This window comes from Syngnathus acus, chromosome 10 (assembly GCF_901709675.1).
Source record: "Syngnathus acus chromosome 10, fSynAcu1.2, whole genome shotgun sequence".
NCBI classification, from domain to species: domain Eukaryota; kingdom Metazoa; phylum Chordata; class Actinopteri; order Syngnathiformes; family Syngnathidae; genus Syngnathus; species Syngnathus acus.
Window position 1 is genome coordinate 7,653,924 of NC_051095.1, and position 19,997 is coordinate 7,673,920.

The 19,997-nt window shown below is 42.1% G+C and overlaps 1 protein-coding gene across 9 annotated transcripts in view; it reads right to left on the bottom strand.

Moving 5' to 3' along the window:
- Positions 1 to 19,997, bottom strand: part of dlg3 (discs, large homolog 3 (Drosophila)) — a 66,008-nt gene that overhangs the window by 28,178 nt on the left and 17,833 nt on the right. For 2 of the 9 annotated variants that reach the window (XM_037262523.1, XM_037262522.1), the window contains exons 1-7: positions 17,878 to 18,994; positions 3,471 to 3,524; positions 2,628 to 2,678; positions 2,303 to 2,427; positions 1,931 to 2,100; positions 1,062 to 1,198; positions 669 to 813 (exon numbers count right to left, since the gene is read on the bottom strand). In XM_037262523.1, coding sequence (XP_037118418.1) covers positions 669 to 813; positions 1,062 to 1,198; positions 1,931 to 2,100; positions 2,303 to 2,427; positions 2,628 to 2,678; positions 3,471 to 3,524; positions 17,878 to 18,267 — 1,072 coding nt within the window. In that variant the 5' untranslated portion in view covers positions 18,268 to 18,994. Of the gene's footprint in view, positions 1 to 668; positions 814 to 1,061; positions 1,199 to 1,930; positions 2,101 to 2,302; positions 2,428 to 2,627; positions 2,679 to 3,470; positions 3,525 to 17,877; positions 18,995 to 19,997 lie in introns of those variants that run through there. The other 7 variants (XM_037262520.1, XM_037262516.1, XM_037262519.1 and 4 more) reach the window with 5 other exon arrangements.

Genomic DNA, 19,997 nt, shown 5'->3' on the forward strand with positions numbered 1-19,997 from the left:
TGAGTATTGTTATATGGTGAAAGGGGCTTTCATTTGTACAGCTCTTTTCTTCCTTAGCGACTCAAAGCGCTTCATCACGGTACCTACTGATGACGCAGCGTCATGAGCAACTGGGTTCATTATAGCCTTCGTGTTGGGGGAGGATTACTCAACCACTGAGCCCAATAATGTCTGTTTCACCGCTGTTTACGTATGTTGTAAATATCCGTTGCATGAAGGGTTAAAACACCACAAAGCTAGCCATTAGCTCGTCTATGAGGTTTTACATTAAGCTACTTAGAGTTATGTGGTTTGGTTTATTAATTTATATACCTTTTTGGTTCATTTTTGCATGCTAGTCAAAGCAAAAAAAATGGCTTGCATGTTGAAAAACTCTTTCTGTCTCTATTTGTTTTTTTCCATTGAAATGTGCTCCCCAGACATGAATTGAAACACGCGTGGAAAGAGGAGTTAATAACAACCCCATTAGACATAATATTAATCCTATTACCACCATTAATATTATTACTCCTGTTTCCAAGCGGCTATTCAATATTACATTTTATTTATTTTATAATCAGTATAATACATTGATAATGAGTCAATTCTACACAATCAACGATGTGACATTTGATTACTTTTGTGATTATCCCTAATATATAAATGAAGACGACGAAGTAAATACGTACTGCTGGAATAGTCGGGCGGGGCGTACATGTCATTAAGGTGCACGGGTCCTGGCTTGGCCACCTTGAGGTAAACCATATCGGACGTGTTTTTCAGTGCGGCCACCGCCTCTTCGTGACGCACGTCCTGAAGCACGATGTTGTTCACCTGGAACAGAATACAAGCCGTAAGAAAGCTCCGGTCGGGGTACACACGTATTTTCAAATTGCATCACTCGCAACTAAAAACTCGTAAAAAGCCTTTTCCCGTGTCGCACCAGCCAACGCGCTCACAGCTCCAAGTGAGATTCGGGGCATATTGCAACTGTGTGAGAGAAGCCCAAGGTTGGCTGTGTTGGTGTATGCGTGGTGAGAGGAAATATGGGAAATATATAAGACACATGAGGAGGGTCTTACAGCAAGCAGGCGATCTCCCGTCTGCAGCCGTCCATCTTTTTGGGCGGCTCCCCCTTCGATGATCTTGGTGATGTAGATGCTGTTGTCACCCGGGATGTGCTGATTGCCGATTCCGCCGGCAATGCTGAATCCCAGTCCTGGAATGTTGATGTAAAAATCATTTATCATTGGATGGATGGATGGATGGATGGATGGATGGATATGTAACAATAATTTTCTGACTACATGATTCTTGTTTGAGCTTTCAGAATTAGGAGGGAGAGCTGTAATATAATATTATTTCAAGAACAAAGAAAATATTATGAGAGAACATAATTTAGAGTTTATAAAAGAATAAAGTTGTAATATTAAAAGAAACAAAAATCGCTCTTTTTGTCGTTCTACACAGTACGTCAAAATTTGAGCACTGCTCTGTTTGGTGCAAAAAGCAAATTAAAATAAAAGGACAAGATAAAATGTGAAAATGTAAAAGGTCATAAAAAAGAAGAACTAGTATTTAGTACTACTTTTTCTAGGAAAAATTGACGATCAGTATTTTCAAAAAACACAAGTTAGAATTGTATTAAGAATAATAAAAAATAATATCATTATCATTAAAATAATATATATAAGAAATTATATAAAGAAAAAATAAGCAATGAGACAATATATAAGTTTAATATTGGTTGGACCGTATTTTTATTTGGCCAAGGGTAGCCACAGTAAAGCCAAAAGGTACAATGTGATGCACAAAAATATATCATATTAGATATATTTGCTATATTTAAAGAACTGAAGGAGAAAATAATAAAATCATATAAACATGTTCAGCCTTGGGAAGCTTTTTGACATTTGCATTCCCACAGTTAAAGTGGTTGTGTGTGCGTTACCTTTGGGGCCTTTGAGCAGGTTGACCTCGAGGATGGTCTCGGGTGGGGCCTGCCTTCGCCTCACCAGCAGACGCACCACCGGCCCCGCCTCCTTCAAGGCCTCCACCGCCCGGCTGTGGACCACCTCCGACACGTCTACGTCGTTCACGCGCAGCACGCAGTCGTTAACCCTGCGGATGTGTACGAGGAAGCCTTACGTCGTTGTGTCATCGCTACAAATGCTGCAGCCAATTTCAGTGATGCACTGGATATCACACAAAATAGTAGTAATGTTACGATAACAAAGTTGCAATTTGACAATGGAAGAAGAAGATAACTTTAAGGAAAAAAGTAGTCATTTCCTGATCAGACGTGAAGAAAAATCTGCGTTACCCGAGTCTCCCGTCCATGGCTGCCGCTCCTCCCGGAATAATCTTGGTGATGAAGATCCCCGGATCGTCAGGAATGTGCGGATTATCGATGCCTCCAGCGATGCTGAAGCCCAGGCCCGAATTCCCCTGGAAAAAAATGGGAGACTAATGTTGCAAATATTTTCAGCAACAAAAGCTAAAAATACCCAAATCATCATTTCAGAAGAACTTGTCACTTTTCAACAAAAACACATTAAACTGCTTATAGTAGCTCCAAAAATTCCATCGTTCAATGACTGCTGCATTGATGTAGCACATAACCAAGTAGCCATATAGCACTAACTTACCCTTTCCAAGATGATCTCCTCATACTTGTACATGCCATCGCTGCCGTTCACCTGCGACACAAGAAAAGACAAAAAGCTACTTAGCAAGGCTGGCTTGTTTGTTTGATTTTTTATTAGCCCCCCTCATACACACATGTTCATCTTCAGTTTGATTAAAACATGGGAAATTCTTTTGTAAGTCTCACTGACAGCACAAAAAAAATCAACTGTTTTATCACAGGACTAAGAGGATAAAGAATATATGCCTGCGAGAGTTGTATTGTCTTGTTGTATTGGCTGTTCAAATATCCCTGCCCGCAACAGTCCTAACGACAACAAAACCGATGCTAGTTTTGTGAGCCTAGCTGTGGAGTTTTGCATTGTGTTAGCTTGAAGCTCGTAGACTTTTATGGTTGTTGAATCCACATGGTGCAATTCTCTTGGTTTCATGTATTGCTTGTCTGTTTCTTTTTGTCTTGTTACTTCTTGTATTGCTCAGACTTTAAGCAAAACAAAATCACCCAGACTCGAAAGTTGAGTCACTCGTATCTCAAAGCAGCATTGCACACCAAAACGCTTCAGCAAAAATTCTCACATTTTTAACACTTGCAGTTTATGCTCAAATGAAATCGGATTTTGAGTTTATTCTGCGTCTCGGCCGTGACACTAAATCTGCAATGGGGAGCCCTAGCAAAAACAAAAGGCTGGGTTAAAGGTCAAATGTATAATGGATGTGGATGTTCACATGGCAAACGTCTACACACACACACATTCACACGCACACAAACGTGGAAATGTGTGAGGGGGGGAGAGAGAGAGAGAGAGAGAGAGTGAGAGAGAGAGAGGGAGGGAGGAGATACTTACATAAGAGCCTGCATCGAGTGAGTCTGCGTTGACAATGATGGGGGGAGGGTTGGCCTGTGAATATGAAGAGATACACATTATCTCAGCAGATGACGGCGGCTGCACACCGGACGCCATGCGCACGCACACACATGAGAAGGTGCGGGAAGGTGCCAAGGGCTGAAAATGACCACAGGGGCCCGGAGACCGCCAACAAACACAAAAGAAAGCGCACGCACACACTTAAATGTGGGGCAAACATTTGTGCATTTTATTCGATTACTATGAACAAATAAAGAAAAAAAGAGATTTTTTTTCATTGATTTAAATAGTTTTGACTTGTAAATTTGATTTATTCTAAAAACGTTTTAGCAAAGTAAAAAAGTGCGAACGTGACTCAATCTGTTAATTTATTGTGACTTATTACATTCAGAGATTGTGGATTCGATTCTGGCTCTGACCCTCCCTGTGTGTTCTCCCCGTGCCTGTGTGGGTTTTCTCCAGGTACTCACTCCTGTTTCCTCCCACATCCCAAAAACATGCATGGTAGGCCGATTAAGCTCTCCAAATTGCCCGTAGGTGTGAGTGCGAGTGCGGATGGTTGTTCGTCTCTGTGTGCCCTGCGACTGGCCGGCAACTGGTTCAGGGTGTCCCCCTGAACATTTTACTGTACATTTAACATGTTTTCAAATTCTGATTCCATCTGATTCCAAATAAATCAGCATTATGGAGTGCAAATGATGATGACAATGATGATGATTTTTCAACAAGCTTACTTTCAGCTCAATCATAATATGATATAATACGATACGATGCGATATATGATGATTATATAATTTTCTCATAATAGAATAACTAAAAATAACAACATCATACTGCACATTGTATTAAAAGCAAATAAATATACACGCATGTAGTCTCTATTTTCAACTGAGTAGCAGTCAAAAGTCTGGAGTGACATTTAATAAATCTTTGACCAGTGTGTGTGTTTGGAGTATAGAAAATAACCGCATCCAGTGTTAAAGATGAAAGAGGTCATATTTATGGCCGAAGGTCAACACACTTGTATGCTAAACAAAGTAGAGCTCAGAGGAGAGTCTTGGTTCTCTGGATACATGTGAACCCTCCACATGACATCTGATGTCAAAATGGAATTAGAATTAAGCAAACTTCACAATACGAGAAACAAATAGTCTTTGGGAGTATTAAAGATTATAAAAGTAAGTATGAAAAATATCCGAATTTCAAGAGAATTGCAACATGGTGAGATGAAACACAAATTGCATGTTTGTTGTCTCAAAACAAAACAAAATGAACCAAAAAAAGTGGAACCAAGTGCATCATGGGATTTATAGTCAAGAAATAACGTGGGAATCAGTGAATCCAGACACCAAATCAAGATATCAGTAAAATAAAACAGCCGTTTGACATAAAAAAACACAAGATAATCTCAGCACAAATAATCTCAACATGCGTTTGTTTAACATTGAGCAAACAAATCAAGTACCTAGGATTAGACCGGATTAGTGCTCCCCCCCCCCCCCCCCCCCCCCCCCCCAGTTCTTAGAATGGTCATCCGCCCTGAGGAAGAAGAGTACGCTCAATTTGAAAGCATGTCAGTAGAGAAGTACCAAATCTTAGAACACATTTTTGGCTGTCTGTGCTCCAGTAAGGCCATCGAGGACCAAATAGCAATTTACGCCATCTGGATAATCCTTTGATGGGAAGTAGGCTAAGGATTACAGAGGTCAAATCAGCGGCATTTCACAGATTGATGCCAATCCAGGTTGCACATGCGCTGGAGGCATTGATCTAAAAGCCTACATCAGAAATCAATCTATTTTTTCTAGATTATTGCCAAGTAAATCGTAACCTTAATCCTCTAACACTGACTGCAACTAAAATGTGAACGGAAAAGAAAAGATAAAGAGCAAATCATGGTAACATGCAAAGGAGCTAAGCGGGTAATTCTAAAATTTCAAACAAGTTTACGATATTGCAGGGGTGTTAAATGGTTAAAAAGAATTACATGTGCAATAAACATAATATAAAAATCCAATGGTAGTTCACATGCAAGCCTCATAAGAACACAGAAATACACAACGATGCATAAATAATAGAAAGAGTCAACTTTACATAGCGTTAACCTAGTGTATACGTGGCAAATGTGTGGTTCACTCTGGAGACGGTGACGCCACCCACAGAAGTGAATGCAGGGCACAGGCTTCATCCCAATTGTTAAATAATCAATGGGTTGCCATGGCAACCACTGCCTGAACACAGCATTGGCCATCAGGCCTACTTTGCAGCATCCCCCTGCTGCACCTCGCTGCTCGCGGCACTTTTTTTTTTTTTTTTGCCTTCCTGCGTTTCCTCTTCACGTAGATGCTTCAACTCAAAAGCTTTATTTGACAAAATCTTCATTCATTATTTTTCATCATTCTGTCACTTTTCAATGCCCTGCCCGTCAAGCTCGTTCAATAGAAATCTTCCCAGAATTCCACGTCTCATGTCATGAAATTCCCATTAAAATGAATTATTCTTCCATATTTGTGAACTGATTCAGACCATCTACAATTTCAACTGCTCTATCAGGACATTCTCGGAACCATGTCTTATATTTCTAATATTGCTGTATTGTTTTTATTCCTTTACAAATTTTGCTTGACAACATTCCCAAATCTATGCATGAATGTTAATAAATGTACATATTCCATATTCATATTACGTATTCCTCAAATGAATAAAAAAATGTATTCAAAAACATCCAACTTGAAATTGTTCCACTTTTTCGGAGCGCATTCACGCCAAACTTTTCATTAGTCCGCATTACTAAACGATGTAAGCATTTCACACACGAACCCAAACTATGTTATTCTATGTATATATTATATATTGACATTTCAACACTTCAGTGACTTTTTCTGACACCACCCCCCCATCACTTTCTCAGTAAGTCAAATGTACAGTATTTAGACAGCCCTAAATCTCAAAAGAGTCATTTCTGATCACAGGGTCACAAATATTAACGACATCACAGTTGCCAGGTCTTAGTCACAAGCAATCACGGCTCACCAGTTTTCTGAAGCTGAGCTGTGATTAGATGTGACATGAGACCTGGCAGCTGTGATGTCATTTTCAGTCGACAGCAAGTGACGAAATGGTTGCCCCCTGAGATGGATAAAAACGGGTGGATTTTGCTGCTTAACTCATATTCCACAAAAGTCAATATCAATCAGAATGCTGTGCTTAGACTAGTAGGGGCACATATAACATATCACACTGTAAAGAGCATTTTCGGGTTGACTTCCTTGATGCAACCAAATCCTAAACTAAACCATACAATAACAACCGCTAATCCAAAACTAACATGTAACACAGTAACGGTAAACCTTAAAACAATTGCTACTTTATAACACACACGGAGGAGCAACACATACTGTAAACCAAAATGAAATGAAAGACCAAATATTTAAACAACTAAATAGTTGTACTAAGTTCATTTTGTTTTTCCTTTTTAATCACTTCACTGGTTCTTTTATCTCAAACAAATTATTTTAGGTGCATTAACTTCACTCTGATGAAGGCGGGAGTACAAGTCGAAACATGTCAGGTAATGCACCTAAAATAATTTGTTTGAGATAAACAACTAAATGTTCAACTAAACCACATAATAACAAAAGTCCGCTAGCACAATGCAGCGTGTATTGTGAAAGGCCAGAGACGGGCTACCTGACATTAGCTAAGATGCTACAATAATTATTAACCTTAAAGCAAGCGCTACTTTAAACTCAAACGGAGCATACAACTGTACTCACAGACATATAAACTGTATAATCTCTCTGCTCTGCGGGAAAATAATTATTACTCAAGGTTAGTAGCAGCGTACCTTCTCCTCCTCTTTCTTTTTTATATGATGGTGTACCACCATGAGACTTTTTCCTCCAGTAAAATACAATATGCACCTTGGCTCAATAAAGCTTGGGAAACACTAATATATGAGCGTATGTAGTCAGCGTTGCTTGCTCACTTGGCTGTCATTGGCCCGCCGCATGCCACGCTGCAGTCCAATCAATAGCGACTTAATTACCATGCGGCCGACATCTCATTCACGGCGCGGCGTGGAGGGGTCGTGCGGCTCAGGGGGATGCGGCGGCGAAGGCCTTGCGATAGGATGGGTGCGTCGGTTGTCAAGAACAAAAGGCGCACTAATGAGATGATACGCTGAGAATCTCTTAACCATAAAGGTCACCGGCTTCTTTTCCGTCTCTGCCGCCGCAACACGTGCGCAAATCAGCTATTTATTTATTCCAATAAGCAGCCGCGCTGAAATTAATTACGATGACCGTAAAACTGCTCCATTAACGCTCTCAAGTTCTCCGATAGGATGGCCGTGATTGAGCATCGTGACTGTGACTGTCGCCCCCTCATTGACGCCCCCCCCCCCCACACACACACGCACAACCCCACAAGCCCCCGCCTCGTCTTTCCCAACACAACACACATCGACAAGAGCGTAATTAATTAATAGTCCGTCACAGCTGTTGGCAAGCCGCCCTCATCTTCATGCGGCGTTGCAAACGCACGCTGTGGCTTACTGGATGGCAAATGTCACCTTCAAGGGAAAGTCGAGAATCTGTTTGTTTTTTTTCTCCGCAATGTAGGTCTATGGGTGTTGTGAAAAAAATGTCCAAATGTTTCGTAAAAGTTATTATTTTTTTCTTTATGTGCCTGTGCCAGTTACATAGAGAGGCAAGAAAAACTATTAAAATCTCTTCCACTAGATGGCCCAAGGTACAATTGACACGCATAGCCGTTCATACTGTACAACAGAATAATCGCTAACTAAAAAGACCCAGATTTCTTTATTAGCAAAATGTTGGCAAATTTGTAACTGGTGCAAAAGTTGTATCAATTGACGTAATCCAAAAAGGTTTAATTTTGTCTCGATGCTGTAAGATAACGGCAAACGACTATTTTTCGTCTTTGGAAGGCGGGTTTTTTAGGGAACACTAAAACACGAATCAAAGAATTGTCAAGCACAGGGGTCATAGTTGTGTGAGGGAGACATGTTAACCGCTTGTACACCGCGCTGTGTCATCCTTGTATTTGAACAAATCCAAAATTTCCACCCATACAATGCTCTTGATCAGCACATCCGCAGCCAGGACAGTGAGTCACAGAATAAAATTTAGCACATCAACGCGGCGAGACATCGGTGACATCACACCATTCCGCCCTCGCCAACATGGGAGGTCAGCGAAGCAGGGTCGCCTCCCTCGCAGCGCTCGACTCGTGTCACATGACTTGAGTCGTCGGTTTCCGGACTTGATGAATGAAACACAAGCCTGAACTTGAACAAGACTTGCCTGCATTTTTAGGTTTCATTTTCGCAAATGCGGCACTGAGCTGCATCCGATGCAATGAAATGAAGAGCACGAAAAAAAGTGGCAAAGAAGGTATGAGGGAGCAGTAAAATTGCAAAAAAAATGGCCAACCATTGGCTTGAAGGATATGATCCAATTTCACTTGGTAAGTTTGAATTGGATTATTTTAATGTCTTTGCTCTATCTACGTATGTCAGTGATGTTTCAGGACAGCTAAAACAAGTAACAAGTACAATTAAATTGTGTCGCCACCTGCTGATTTTCACACGGCGGAATGAAAGCTACACTAAGAGTTCACAAAGAAATGCAGATTTCACACCTAGTACTATATTTGTGAGTAAATTGATTTACTACAATATATATGGGGTAGCTGGCCTTGAGATTTTTGCACTGAAAAATGCTCCTTGACTCAAGAAGCACTGACTTGCACTACATGTCTCGAGTTCTTACCATTTTGAAAAAGTCAAAATATCGTCTACGTTTCTTCCGACAACAACAAAAAATGTACGCGGCACTGGAATAAATGAAAGTCAAAATATCATCAACGTTTCTCGCAAATCAGACCGAGTCGTTCTTCACAGTCAGTCCTTTTGATCAGGCTGATGAGAAGAGATTCCGCTGAGCGCATGCACAGCTTGGATTTGGCTGATTACATAATTGGACATTTTAATAGGGAATATTAATCCGCAACAGCGCATATTGGGTTTTATAAGCGGGTTGATCGGGATCTGCGGGCTCTCAGCTAACAGAGCGGTGACAATGAAGCTCTTGATATCCAAAAGGCCCACTACTGTGCTTCATCGTCTTGTTCGGCATGTACATATCTGCCAGCACATTTGACCACATGGAGAGACCCTGACAACACCTCTCGCAAACCCACGGGTAATTACTTAGCTCATCCATTTCTCTTCATCGTGCCTCCATTTTATTCGTGCTTTCCTTCCCGCCCTGTCGAGCAGAAGTACAAAAAAGGACTCTGGATAAAGATCAACCGATTGTGCCCCTCTAGATAGTCTAAGCGAAAGCAAAAGAATGCAACCTCTGAAATGTACTCCAGAGTTAGATTTATAAGTCTTGCTTCAAGTAAAAATAAAAAACTCAACTGGACTTGGTATTTATGGTAATGGGCTTGACTGTTGTGTCTTGAACTACATGACACGTCTTAGAAAAGAAAGTCGGTATTAAAGCGACGGGTGAGTGATTTGTTTTATTTTGGAGAGAAAATGTATTTTTGGCATTATTTCCTGCAAAGCTGTCAAACCAGCGGAATGCCACAACGAACACTGCAGAAGCCACTCTACGATTATTACATATTTGGCAATGGCAACATGCAAATCTTCCCATCGTTGTATTCAAATGGGCAAGAGAGTCAAACGCAATTGATTGTTCAGGTTGTCATTTCTCTTCTCAACAGAGAAGACGGGCTTTGTTAATTCATGTTCAAAATCTAGTCCTAGCTAAGACAACCTGAACGGCCTTGTTGCGTTCAGTTTAATGTCCTGAGAAGGACCGCAACTCAAAAGATAAACAAGTACGGAAGTACGGAATCTCAATTCAGAATGAATGCAAAATTAGGTCAAATTGCCAGTTCGACTAACTGATAGCAAACATTAACTAAGCAACAATGAAGTGAGGAAATGAAGAGAATGGACCATTTAAAAAAGATATATGTGATTGCAATCACAATGTATCATGTACAATGTGGCTTACGTGCAAATTTTGCTTACTTGATTTTTGCCATGCTTGTTGAAGCTTAAAACTCGATGCCTGGCCACCTATTTCACCGCAACAAATATAAATATCAATGCAACTATGTGCTTCTGGCCCAGTGAGCTGGACATGTCGCCGACAAATTATCCGTCCAAATTGTCAAGCTCGCATTCATCCAAAATCTCTGACAGGCAGCCTGTGACGTCACTGCAGCCTACGTCAGAGGCTCAGAATATTAACACTGCTCACCGGTATGTACATGTACGTACAGAATTGAGCGGATGAAAAGACAATAACCCCGCAGAAACCATGTTCAGACAGAGAGAGACTATCATGAGGTGTAATCATACATGCTATTAAACTGGGATTGCTTCTATTGTCCAACCCAAACAACAGAATTGAGGAGGGTTTTTTTTTCCCCCCCACAGATTTGGTCGACCCACGACAGCCCTGCTATATCGCGATTTGTCGTTTACGTCACGGATTTTACTTAGCAAGCCTGTTTGTTTTTTTATGGGTTTGAATTATTGTCTGAAATGAATGGATCATTCTGTCTTTTAATGTGGTTGCTGTTTTGGAGTACTCTGTGATCATCGACTATTTCTTAACGATGGACAGATGATAAATTATTCAAGTGAAACAACAGGTAAAAATATGTACTGATAGACAAGTACGTCTGTGTAAAAATCCTCCCGACATGCGTAGTGAGAACGCTGAGACGCAGCGTGTTGCTGCGGTCGCCGATTTCTCTCCGAATCCAGACCGAGCATAAAAAATGTAGGAGGGGGACGGAGGATGGGGGAGATGACACGCACGCACACACGGACCAAATGGCTGAAGGGCTGCTTGGATAATGCATTAGACAGAGATGGCACTTAAAACAGCAACGCCAAATTGTCCTCGGCTCTTCTGACACTCACACATACGCACACACAAAATCGAACCTCCGCTCAACCGACACATTTTTACCCCAAAATAAGTCAATGTTGGTCTCATCCAAGCCAATGTCCTTGAAGCATAATGGCACCGTGCGCATGCACCATTGAATTAAAGATGTATGCATGAGTTCACGACAAATGTTGAAATGTGTGTCATGTACTTTACACTTGCAGCAAGACATGAAAAATGCAGTGGGGAAAACTGCCAACATAAGTTTAGACATTCCCAAGCCGTCCCCGCTTGTTCAGGAATAGCCATAGTCAGTCTTTGTTTTTTTGGAAAGATGGATGGATGGATGGATGGATGGATGGATGGATGGATGGATGGATGGATGGATGGATGGATGGATGGATGGATGGATGGATGGATGGACGGACGGACGGACGGACGGACGGACGGACGGACGGATGAACATGTAATGATAATTTTCTGACTACATGATTGATGAGGATGGACGGACAGACAGATGGATGGAGTTAGCTAATTTATGTGACGGGGCCCAAAACGCTCTTTCATCATCATTTGTCTTGTCAAAGGTGCATGTGACAGGATTAGACATTAGATTCCTTCCATTAACATTTTTAAGAATGTTAAACAGCTAAAAGCTCACTTGCCAAAGCATGAATTCCATTCCACTGTGAAGTCAATCGAATTTAAGTAATTGTTCAGACGTGTGTGGTAATAAATAAGATATGGTCCACTTCTTGTTCCACACACAAGATGTATTACAATTGAAAAATTGAGCTTAGTCAAGAAAAAAAAAAACAACAAGCTTGTTTGGAATGAACCCGAAGCTGCAATGTCTCTTCTCAATGTTCTGCCCTGACCGACATACGAGCTGATAAAATGGCCGGATGAAAGTAATAACAGCCTGAGCAGCTAGCCACACACCCCCACAAAAATGAAGAGGAGTCAGAAAGCTTCAGGAGCTCTCCACTCGTATCGATTGTGTGGGGGACGTTACCTTGCAGAGGATGCTCGCCTTTGGCTCACTGCAACGCAAAGCGTGGCGACTTTTAAGCCAGATTCAAGACTCAAGCATGAATCTGCATCTATTGCCCAATACACAACTCTTTCTTTTAATTAATAGCCACATTACATTTAACTCTGCCCCACAATTCCACCCAAGGTCCCTTGAGTGCAGCTCATATTCCTGCGGCCCTCCATCGCTGATTTGGGAGCCCGCCGTGGCGTCATTTTACTGGGCTAGTCGCTACTGCATTTGGCAAAATAAAAATAAAAAAATCAATCAAATGAACCACATAAAACAAGCAGACGATTAACAAGTAACATTGCCCTCCCTTCTGTTGTCTGGCAAGGAGGAGGACCACCATAGGATCACACAAAGCATTTATTTTTATATGCTACCAGCGGATTGAGTTGTCCGTGCACTCATGTGCCTTTTGTTTTCACCAGTAAGACCTTTCAACGCACGAGCAAAACGGCTCCAGTGCAACGTCGTGGCAAAGATGTCCATTTTCACGACCACCTCTCACACACACTAGTATAGAGGTGTCAAATTTATGGCCTGCGGGCCAAATCTGGCCCACCGTGTAATTATATTTGGCCCGCAAAGACAAAGTGTGCATCGAGTCTGATTTTACGTGTCTAATTAAATAGCAAATTAACTTTACCTAAAAAAAAAGAGATGCTGCTATCCATTTTATTACCGTTAATCTTTTTAAAAATGTGAACAGGTTTTGCTCATCTTTGATTTCAAAACTAGTTCTTCATCAGTTTTTTGTGTAGTCTATACTACAGATAACATGAATGACAATTTAAGATGTTTTCTTTTGCGTGTATTTTTGGATCACTATGGAAAATTTCAGCCATGGCAGCACTTGCACTTAAGTGTGAGTCGTTTGGCCACTTTTGCGAATGAGCAAACAGAACGTTGTGGCGTAGTCATAGGACTTCGGTCACCTCCGAGGTGCACTGCAGAGGTGCAACGTGGGAGTTAAACGTCATGCAATGGTGGCACCAACCACCTAGTGTATGTCTGACTTGTTGTTGTTGGGTTTTTTTTCCTCTTGATCACAGGCTCGCTTCTCTTTATTCTCGTGGGTCTGGGACACTTTAGTTTTAGGCTAGCTAAAGGTCTCTGTCGGGCAACCGTGTGTGGGCACCTGCGTGTGGGCAAGTGCATTTGCACGTCATCATATCATTTGCGGCCGTAGAGAAGAAATGTAAATGGGAATACCAGATTTCTTCAAATGGAAGTCTCCACCATACCCTGATTTTCTCGATTTTACATTAGCCCTAAAGAGTATTAGTTCCCAAAGCGCAAAGCGAGTCTGTATGTGTGGCAGTCATTAGAAGGGTTAGAATTCCAGTAACATCTATGCTAACGTCCATGCTACCGTCCATGCTCATTTCTGTTCGGCCATCAATTACGTTTTGCATTCTGTAGCATGTTAGCATTAGGATAGCAGATTTCAGTTAGAGTGGTGTTTAAGGGAAAATTGAGGATGTTGACAAAGTATTTCCTTCTCTTTTTGTGTGAGGTGTCAATTATACAGTATAATTTAAAAAAAAAAAGTTTCCATCTCTTGGATACAACGGTTTTAGTTTGCAAATCCTTCGAATGGCATCTTGCTAGGATTTGAGGTACATACGTAGCTCAACGTCAACAGGTGAAATGCTAAGTAATGAAAAATGTCTTCTGAGTTAATGTTGCTGTGAAATATTTCTACAAGTCAATTCAACCCGATTCAAATGTATTTACAGGTAGGACAATGTATTAAAATAAATTGACTGAGTCTATTGTGTCAACCACAAAAATTGGCTGAAACAAAAATATAGGGCTCAAAACTAAAGTTATCGTTTTTCTTTCAAATACTTTTTGCAGAACCAATGCTGTGTGTTTCTGCAGGGATGTTTGTTGCACACTTCCGGCTACAGAATATCAACGGCGAGGGAGGGCGATTCCATGATTAATCGATGAAATAATCGATAGGATATCCAAAAGATTACTAATGCAGCCCGTCATCACAAAAGAGGCTAAATCAATCACCAACCACTATGAACCACAAAATCCCAGCAAGAGGTTCAATCTTCAAACAATGCAAATCAGGACAGTGTTAAAAAACAAAACAAAAACATATTACAAGACGAAACTGCGCAATTCCACCAAGGCTGACTTTACCAAACTTGCATCTTGTTTATAAGCTGTACCATCATACTACATGGAAGGTGGAAATAATTGAAAAAATAAATAAATAAAAACTTGCTAGGATCAGCACCAAAACGCAAACACCTAAACATGACAAGCTTGTTTATACTCAAAGGTGGTGGTTACAAGGAAGGGCAAATCGCATCAGTGCGGACAAAATCTCATCAGACGGAAGGAAGTACGCGCCAGTGACACCGACAACTTAATGTGACTGTGAAAGACGAGCACGCGCACGCATTTCTGATCGAGGCCTTCAGGCTTTCACGTGGTAATCACCTATGGGAGCGTTCAACACGGAACGCCCACTGTGCCTGTGAATTAATCGAAAACCACGCCACGTGCAAACACGACGGAGGACCTGTAATAAACAAAAGGAGGATTTGGGAGAAGAGATTCAGCCTGTCTGGTTATAAAGAAAGAAAAATAAATAAACAGAAGAAAAGGAATGAAATCATGAAACCATTATGCTTAATGTAATTTGAATTGATTTGAATCCTGACGTTTGTGACTTACGTAGAATTTTGTTGAAATGGACCAAAGAATGTTTAAAAGCTTTACAAGACTCCAATTGCAAAGATTGTGGGCTCTTCTTTTTTCTGATTATTTAACCTTCTCCGCTGTCTGTTTTTCATAAATAGATTACTTTTTAATAGACAGCAATACTTTGACGGATGAGTGTTCCCTTTTTATGGTAGTTGAGCTAGTATGTAGCGCAGTTGTTTCGTATGTGTTGCTAGTCAAGATTTCAGCTTTGAGCAGAATTTGCGGATGCTGAAAAAAATTAAGGCAGTTGTTTGAAGGTAGTTTATAATTAGCCTAACATCTATAGTGCATCAATTTCTATTTGTCTGTCTTTGGTGTTTCATATTATGTTAGCATCAAGCTAGCAGCCTTTTGCTATTGTACGGTTTGGTTGAATTTGTTGATGTTTAACTATGTCTGTATATTATGTTTAATTCTGTTTTGTGAAAAGCGCTGCTGCTGCGTGTGCTCAAGGAGCAGTTCTTTGAAGGTTTACAATTATCATTAGATATGCTTATTTCCGTTAGCCCGTCTTGGAGGTTTCAATGTTATCTTAGCATCAAGCTAGTGGAGCTTCCTGACCACGTTTCCCAAGGATGAGCATTTTGTCGGTGCGAGTTCATTCTGCTCGTACACCGTTGGCTTGGTTTGAAGGGACAGATGCTCGTCTACCCTGTCAGGGGTCCTCTTTCTCTAACAGCACTACCGACTCCCTCCTCTTATGTAACCCAACAAAGCCAGCACAACTACCACGGCCGCCCCCTCGCCACAGCGCCTGCCTTTATTGGCTTATTTCTCTTGGTTTCCAAGCCCATATCGCCACACAATTCTAGCACACCGTACTTGACTCGCATCGTCATGAAATGTCACGTTGGATACTTGCTCTATGGAGTTTAGAATGGTACAATTTTCTCGGTGCATGTTGATGACATCAAGATAAGGTTTTCAATATATGAAAAACTGAAGTATATATTGTTATCTCTATCTGCAAACATTTTGGTGGCTAGTTCCTTAAATAGGTAAGCGATCATAATGTAAAGGATAAATATTTATCCTAAAAAAAATCTTGGGCTATGAACAATAGACGAACGGTGTACATATGACTTGGGTGACAGTAACAGTGTGGCGACTGTGAAATGAAAGCAGAGTCTAGATGGGGAGAGGGGAGAAAAGGCACCGCATTTCCTTATCTCTATCCAGGCTGCGTCTCTGCTCAGGGGCATCATTGAAATACTCAGCCTCCATTTTGCCCGTGCTGCTGCTGCTGCTGCTTCTTCGCCTTCTCACCTCCTTGCTTCTACTGCTACGCAGCTTGAGATGCAGCGTAGGATGTAGAATAAATAAATAAATAAATAAATAAATGACGATGCGGCGGCTCCACACTACGTTGCCACATACTCATGCATGGCAGGAAGAAGCCGTTCCTTGAATCTCGTGCTCGACAAGCGCAGCCCTTCCCCCCACTTGAGCTCACACACATGCACGTTGTTTAATTAACGCTTCCGAGGAAGCTTCGGCTCTATTTCGTTTAACCCCCCCCCCCTCTCCTCCTCCTCCCCTCAACTGTGATGTCATTCATGTAAATACACTCGGAAACAAAATGTAACGCATGTAACGCAAGGGTTTCATTCATAATGTCTGCTGGATGCATGACAGGCTTACAGGCGTGAGCATTGCGGAGGACACTTTCATTAAATTGGAATCCTTGCTGTATAAAATGGAGTCCATCGATACGAAAGCAAGCGATGGCATCTCCATCATCTCAACAGAACGAGCCGCGAGGCGACAGTCAAGTGTTTCCGTTACCAAGCTTATGATGAGACATTTTTACATAACTGCATTCCTGACAAAAAAATGCACCATTTTCTTTTCGGGCTCTCTGACACTTGAATCAGCACAGAAGCCCAGGCGTATTTCAATCTATAAGCATTACTCATCAAATGCAAAAACATGATCTACATGTGTGCACTCAAACTGGATCAGTCCTGTTCTGTCCTTCCCACACTGCTGCCTTCTGCAATCACAGTCATTGGAAAGGCTGAGGGGTGACAAAGTGAAAAGACTACCGTATATTGTAGGTGCTTTACTCGACAGTACAGCTACATTTGTATGTGGGGGGGGGGGGGCTTAGCATTTGAGATGCGCAACAGTGATGGACAATAAATGGCGTTAAACAGTATGGAGTGAGTATGTTTGGAGTCTAAATTTGAAGAGGGTTTAATAAATGGAATCGTTCCCTAAGACAAGGCCGTAAGCATCCCACAATCTTAGCGAGTCTAGACTTAACAAATTGATATCACAATTATTCCTTCCACCAAGGCCCAGAGAAAAAAAAAACCTCAATCTTGGATAGTCTGTCTGAGAAGAGGGTTCCTGAACCAGAACAAGAACCAGAACCATTCCCTACCTCAAAGCCCAATCATAGTAGCAAATTTTATCCAGTCGAGATTTGAAAAGAGGTAAAGAACAACTATCAGAACCATTCCCTACACCAAAACCCAAGGAAAAAGGCAATGGAAGCTCATCTAGATTTGAAGTGTGAACTAATCACATTCCATTCTCAGCTAGTCTAGATTTGAAAACAGTGAATGACAGAAGCAGGCCCAAAGAAACCCTCAATCATAGCTTGTTAAGCAGATTGAAGGGGAGGTAATTAATGGGTATCCAGACCATTCCCTAGACCAAATCCCAAGCTTACCTGTTCATACCACTCCCGATTGGTGCAGGTGCACTCAGGCCACCACCCTCCTTGTCCACTTGAGTTGTTGCCATTGACTTTGGGCCCCCCTTTGGATTGGCCCTTTGGATTGGGGCCTGCAGGCCCACCGCCAGACATCATCTTGCCCTTACTTCTTCCTAAGGTGCCCCCTCCTCCTCCTCCTCCTCCGCCACCTCCTCCGCCCATGTTGCCTCCTCCTCCAGAGGCCGGGGCGGGTAAGGTTTGGCCTCCTCCGTACCCGGGCGGGTATCCGTAGGGCTCGGCCTGCCAGTCTCCTCCATAGGCGGGGGCGTCCATCCTGCGCAGGGCCGCCATGCGGGTCACCTCATAACATTCTGGGCACTTGCAGCAGTGGTGGTGTTTGTGCATGCTGGCTGGGCGGGCGCTGGGCTGATGTCACACGGCGCCGCGATGGGCTAAACGGAGCGCAGATGCCAGCGGAAAAGCGCACTAATCACAGGAATTTGAGAGATTTTTTCCCGCCCTCTTTTGTCAAATCCCGTTGCTCTCGGCTACTCGGATGCGAAGCGGGGGGGGGGGGGGGGGGGTTGATGGAGAGGAAGAAAGAAAAATACAAAATGGGCACGGCGTCTTTGTCCTCTTGACGTAGAAGATCAAATAGTGAAAATATTGTGTACGATCACAATCAGAGACCAGCCCCGATGAGATGAGAATCCTCTTGGTTCACAGTGATGCGCATATAAATTCATATATATGGATATATATATGGATATATATGTTTTGCTTATACATTATATATATTTACACACACAAATACATATAAAAATATTACTATAAACAAACGAGCACAAATACGGATATGTACAAGGATAATTGAATCTATATATAAATATCTATAAGCGTGTGTACAAATATATATAGCTATATAAACACTATGTATAAATAAACAGTGTCCTCCAATGGAAAAAAAATCTTGCTCTTCGACCCTCCTTGTCTTCCGCTGCGGTCGAAATCTGCTCTTCTTTTTTCCCCCTGCGTTGAAAAGGGGTTAGTGCTGCTTCTTCTTCTCCAAGGCTGCAGAGAGGAGCTGAGCTGTGATCGCCTCTCAGCCAGCTTGCCCTAGATGTGGATTATTCCGAGGATGTGAGCGGGCAAGGGAGGAGATTGTGACGAGAGAGAGCCAGGAGGGAGGGCGCTATGGGGGAGGTTCAACGACGTAGCAGCATCCCTCTCGCCCTCAAAACAACCCAACCCCCCCACCCCCACGGGCTCAGCCAATCGGCTGCAAGTGCAGCCGTCAGCGGCAGCGGCGGCAGCGGCGGCAGCGGAGAGCCGTCCGCTAACTGCTCTTAAAGGGGCAAGTGCACCTTAGCGTCACTGCTATGACTGAAAAAGGCCCACGTGTGAACGCACATAGGATTGCAAAAAGTGCACGTTGATTATTTTCACTTGAACAATTTGCTGATATGGATTCTTGTCTGTCGCAGCCTTCCAATCTACTACCAATAAATTCCCACAGTATATTCTCAATATTACCAAGTTTAACTTCTCATGGAAATTGACTGGAATTTTTCCAGAAATGTATTGCAATTATTCCACCCTTTGGCAACCCTACGGTGTATACACACACACGCACGCACGCACACAAACTCACACACACACACACACACACACACACACACACACACACACACACACACACACACACACACACACACACACACACACACACACACACACACACACACACACACAAACTCACACACACACACACACACACACACACACACACACACGCACGCACACGCACACACACACAAAATGAGTCAATTTCCTTGAACTGTCTTGTTAACCATCTGACACAGGAAAGATTAGTGTGCATGTGTGTCGGTCTAGAAGCCTCGTGCGATCCGCTAATTGCTAAAACTAAGCCGCGTATTTCAAACTCCAGTGACCCCAGTAGAGCCTCCCCCAAATTAGTTGCTTGTCACACCTCTGTGGTTGTCCTGGCTTTGGCCACACCTTGGGTGTCAACTGTACAGTGTATTTTATGTTTTAACATCAAAATGTTGAAACAAATGGTATAATTTTGTCAAACAAAAGGATTTTAATTTATGGATGGGCTAAGGTCAAAATGA